This window comes from Osmerus mordax, chromosome 12 (assembly GCF_038355195.1).
Source record: "Osmerus mordax isolate fOsmMor3 chromosome 12, fOsmMor3.pri, whole genome shotgun sequence".
In the NCBI taxonomy this organism is placed as follows: Eukaryota; Metazoa; Chordata; class Actinopteri; order Osmeriformes; family Osmeridae; genus Osmerus; species Osmerus mordax.
The window spans coordinates 14,259,184-14,264,601 of NC_090061.1; the positions used below are offsets into that span (position 1 = coordinate 14,259,184).

The window sequence follows — 5,418 nt, forward strand, 5'->3', positions numbered from 1 at the left end:
GGCGGATCTATTCTGGCGGAGGTGGACTCACGAGTAACTACCGCACCTGCAAGAACGGCAAAAGTGACTCGGCCTGATGAGAAGTTTCAAGTTTGGAGATGTTGTCCTCGTCGCAGATTCGTCACTGCCAAGGAACTCCTGGCTGTTAGGCAGAATCATCAAAATGATGCCAGACTACAAAAGGAGTCATCCCAAGCGTTGAGGTCCGGACCAAGACCTGTGTCATTCACAGACCCATAAGAAAACTTTGTTTATTGCAAGGTGAAGAATGAAGATGAAAGAGAAAGTTTGATAAGATTGAAAATACTTGCATGTACATATTTACCTTTGCACTTTACTTGTGAAAGAGGAAGATCCTAATCTTAATTAGGAAATTGATATGCTAAGGTATACTCAATTATGTAGCCATTTCTACAGAATTTGATTGGCTGTTTGTTTGCATATAAAAGGCCAAGAATCCCCGCGAAACATGCGGTCAAAGTCTTTTGACCGACACTTAATTTGTTAGAAATACTATCCTGAGCTAGTGATATTGTTTCTTTTAAGTTAATAAGTAAACAAACAAGAATATACATTTTTGGATTATGGACTTTTATTTCTGTGTAATTTCTGTGTCTGTTTATTGTACACAATTTTAAAACGAATACATTAGGAAACATGTCATACACAACTGCAACATCATATACATTACATATCTCTCAATGCATAGGGAGACTTCATAAGGTGTTTCAATCAAGACTGTACCAAACAAGGAGGACTAAGAGGACTCTGTTCCTCCTGCTCACAGACTGGTCTTTTCACAGTAAAAGTCATCTGACACAACGTATAGTCAGGGATCAGGGTTCGGAGTCTTCAGACCTCCACAGAGGTTGTTCCCTTCTTCCGGTCATGTGTATTTTCTCTACCCTGTTGCCGTAAACACACCCTAGATACACAACACAAAGTCAGACCCGACTGTACATCCCAGAATACCCCACCACAACCCTAACCATGGTAACGTACCTTTGAAGCGGTTTCACCTGATGGATGAATTCTGGAAGTTCTTCACCTTTGTTTTCAGGTAGCCACAAGCTCAACAACCCAATCATGACCGTGGCTCCACCCATCAAGATAAAAGGTAGGAACTTGTTGTATGTACCTGAAATCAGACAGCATTGACAAACAGATCTAGACAGACATATATGCTTCCATACTCTTTTAAGGAGACACACACAAACACTGACCCATGAAGGCGATGTATGGGGAGACGGTGCTGCCCAGATGCGATGCCATGGAGGTGGCTCCCAGGGCCATGTTTCTCACCACGGTGGGGAAGAGCTCCATCGTGTACAGGAACAGGAAGCAAAACGCCCCCGTCACACCCGTCTTCCCCACCATCACCAGGGTTAGGGTCAGGCCGCTCAGTTCTACACACACACACACACACACACAGTTTATGTTTTCTAGATTTGAGTAGTATGAGAGTATATATGCCGGTACGTGTGTTCCGTGAGTTTGTACCCGTCTTAGGTGTGTGTACGTTTGTGTACATGGGAATCCTTATGAGTATGTGCCATTTTGTAAGTGTCTGTGGTGTGTGTGTGTAGCAGCAGTACTGTCCGCTCCGGTGGGCCTCGTACCATCAGGTATGAGCTTGATGAAGAGCAGCAGGCCTCCAGACAGCAGCAGGGTGAAGGGGAGGGTGAAGCGTCGGGGGGTGTAGCGGATCAAGAACCAGACGCTGCCGTAAGCCAGGAACTCTGTGGCCGCCGCAACCAAGCAGTTGAAGTAGGGGTCTCCGTCCATATTTGGCGTGTTCAGGGACATCCCATAATATGTCATGGAGATGATGAACCTGAGGTGGAGGACGGAGAAGTTGTGACGTACGCAAGTATGCACTAGCGTGTGGTCATAGGTATACTTTTCAGCAGTGTGTGGCTAGGACTTATCCGGCTACCAGATGAGGATGTTAATGATGGTGATGTTGCGTATGTTCCTGGTTCTGAACAGGTCCATCCAGGTGTACAGGCGTGGGCTCTCCTTGGTTCGGTTTTCCTGGAGATAGTAAACATGTAAAAGCATATTGGGGATGTGAGTCTGTTACTGTGTGTGTGTGTGTGCGTGTGAGTATTAAAACACCATGAGTTCAGCAGTGATGTCTTCGGTGAAGATGACATCAGGAGCCATAAGACCATTCATCTTGGCAGAAGCTTTGATGATAGACTCCGCCTCCTTCAGTCTGCCCTGGGCCAATAGCCAGCGAGGAGACTCTGGAATGTACCTGAAGCACAGGACACTACTATGTCCTCCATGTCTCCCTACAGTCCCAAGTTCAAGCCACTCTACTGGTCCCAAAAGAGAAATAGAAACATTCATGTACTGCCAGGTGGCATTGGTACTCACCACCAGAGAGGGATGTAGAGGAAGCCAGGGATGGCGAGGACAACCAGGAGGAGCCTCCAGCTCCTGAAACAGTAGGCCGCCAGAGGCAGTACGGTGTAGCCCAAGGCATAGCTGAAACTTACCCCCAGGGCACCAAAGTTGACGCGGACTGATTTAGTTAGGAGCTCAGAGCCTAAGGTCCACAGAATCACACAGACAAGATCAGACCAGAGCTAGACAAATGAAGAAATGCAATGAAGATATTACTCTGTTATCTGATCTAGTTATCTCTTTGTCCAGACTGACCCAGTATAAAGGCAGCATTGTAGTTGGCTGTCTCGCTCATCCCCACAATGAAGTAGAAACAGCAGAACTTTTCCCAGCTGGTAGAGGCTGCTTGGAGGAGGGTGAACACTGTCTGCATTGCCAAGGTGCCAAAGAGGACCAACCTGCGCCCGAACCTATGGAACATACAATTTCATCCTGGAAATGTATAAGGGGAAAAACTCCAAACATTGCCTTGAACTATACCTGAACAAAATACAGGATATAGACTAGAACATTACAACAGAACTTGATGTGTTTTTGTCTACAGAACACTAGAACGTTTAAATACTGATGTGTCTGCAGTTGTAATGTGCTTAAGAGAACCATTACCTGTCTGAGACAATCCCTGACAGGAAGGCGCCGCAGAGAACACCTACAAAATAGATGGTGGCGGTGAAGGGAGCCTTCCAGTCATCGTCACACACCAGGTTCCACTACCGGAACGCAAACACACCCAACAAGACAGTTAAACAGTTCAAAGGGTCTTCCCATCCATAAATTCCAGGCAGTGTTCCCAGTAGGTAGTGTAGCTTCACCTCAGTCACGATGGTGGAGGTGTATCTCTCTGTGTTGAACTCCCAGCCGTCCAGACATCCCTCCGTCTCGTTGCCGTTGGGACCCGGAGGGTCTCGGTACCTCAGGCAGCGACTGAGGACCACCTCCCCCCTCACCTCCTCCAGGGGGAACGACAGGTTGAGGTCCAGGCTGAAGCTGCTGCTGTTCAGCCCTGGGACCCGGCAGCGGTAGGGGGGGATGTCCGCGAGGAACACCAGCGCCATGCCAACGTAGCCGTTGGGTATGCTGCAGAGGCTGAGGAGGAAGAAGACCATCTTCTGGAAGGTTCCCCACTCCCCAAGGAACGCCGTCCTCTCCTCGTAGTCCAGCATCCTCACGGCTTTGACCGCCCACAAATTTGCTCCAGACCCCTGACCTTCCTCTGAGGGGTGATGGTGATAAAGTTACCCGTGGTATCTCTAACTATCTATCTTCTTGCAGGTTTCAGCAAGTCAAATTTAAGACCTTTTTAAGACATTTTAAGACCATAAAGATTGACATTTAAGACCTTCAAATCAAAGAAATTCTGAAAAAACCATTTTATTTCAATGAATTCAGTCATTGAAAAAGCATAAATTTAATTTACAGATAAAACAATCACATTAGTAATTTTTGAATATGTTTTGGGCAAAGTTGCAGCGAGCCTTGTACCTGGAGCTGGTTACCGCTTGTAACCAACAGCGGAAATCGCTTTGATCTAGCCATATCTCCTTGAAAGTACACTTTCCCATTTTCCACATGTAGCCTAACTTTAACAAACTCTGAGGAAGCGCAAACGTATTTCGCGGGAAGGTATAGACCAATTATCACCCTACGTCACGACTGTCAAGCATGCGTATATGTTAGAGAAGACATCTATTTCATTCTACACTTCACTTGTATTTTCAGTTGTAAATGAGCAGCAAAAAAAAATGCCTTTAAATCTATTTAATCTTTATAAATAATAAGTATGCATTTTCATATAAAATATACATAAATCAGTTGTAAAAATGTCATTCAAAAACGGACCCCTGTGCAACCGACGCAAGCAAGCACACCCTACAATTTCCCCAGAAATTGTACCCTCTCTAGTTGTTATTTGTAGAACAGATGCTTTGTTTAGTTTGGACTTTCTTGTTTTTTGTAGCGTTTCTAGTTTATTCCACAGTGCCTTTTGTGTTAGTTTAACGGGACGTTTTCTAGCAGATTGTGTTTCCATTCCACCGCTGGCTGCGCCCTCACTGAGCTGCGCGTCAGCAGTGGTGAACTCGTCAGCATTACTGCACTCATTTTGTACCTCTGTTTCGAAATCCATAATCAACCAACACAATAGAAAACACTTTGAAACAAAAAAAACAATTCACCGATACTCCCACAGTTATGTAAATACCAGTTCGAACCAATGCATTGGATTTTCAGTCTTTGTTGAAATGGCCATAGGCCGAGTTTGTATCGCTGCGCATACCTCCGGTCCGGTTGCACAGCAAACTGTCCCAATGGTGATCCGAGGTTACCGTTCGGTTCCTTTCCTTGCTGCACGACTAGGAGCTGTTGTGATTGTCCAACGACCCACCTCGAGGCCCAGAAATCCCCGATGGCGTTTCTCAATCCCCGACCTGTTGTTACTTTGTCTCGTGAATGGCAATCCTGGCGAGCTCCTTAAGCCAAGCTTTTCACTTAAATGTAGAGCCTTTTAACGACTCCTACACTTGGCCAATGAGGTGGGACCAGGGGAGAACTTGCCCTGGACGCGTGTTCTGCGTGCCAATAAACCAATGTCCACCATTTCTCTGCATTCTGCTGTTTACCCGTTTATTGTCTTGACGGCAGCACCAGTAATACAGTCCATTTCATTTTATTTTGTATTGGATCAATTGACACAGCCCTGACACGGTGAAAAGCTGTATGCATTTCCCCAAGCCACACACCTGTGTATCCCTGGCTGTTAATTACTTATATACCTTCCAAAAGGCAATGCTCCACCCAGTGCTCAAACATAAAACTACAAATTAATCAGCACCACAAACGTGGTGTGTACCCAAAACAAAACAAGGTGCGTAATGGCTCCAACAATTTGTATAATCCGTGTACTTCTCTAGCCATTATAAAGGCTATCCTTTCCCGGTTTTCTGCAACCACATTGCGCGCGAATCCCGAATGTTTACAAACAAGTAATTGGTCTATTGCATTTATAAC

General features: G+C 45.6%; 1 protein-coding gene across 1 annotated transcript; it reads right to left on the reverse strand.

Annotated features, from left to right (window-relative positions):
- Nucleotides 1–572: 572 nt before the first annotated feature.
- Nucleotides 573–4,901, reverse strand: LOC136954014 (organic cation/carnitine transporter 2-like). Its single transcript, XM_067247538.1, has 11 exons — nucleotides 4,688–4,901; nucleotides 3,225–3,625; nucleotides 3,019–3,122; nucleotides 2,668–2,822; nucleotides 2,383–2,554; nucleotides 2,119–2,260; nucleotides 1,937–2,034; nucleotides 1,620–1,834; nucleotides 1,224–1,406; nucleotides 1,003–1,138; nucleotides 573–925 (listed from the first exon to the last, which is right to left on the reverse strand). Exons 2-11 carry the CDS (start codon nucleotides 3,573–3,575, stop codon nucleotides 853–855), a joined length of 1,629 nt encoding a protein of 542 aa, XP_067103639.1. The 5' UTR covers nucleotides 3,576–3,625; nucleotides 4,688–4,901; the 3' UTR covers nucleotides 573–852.
- Between the last annotated feature and the right edge of the window lie 517 nt (nucleotides 4,902–5,418).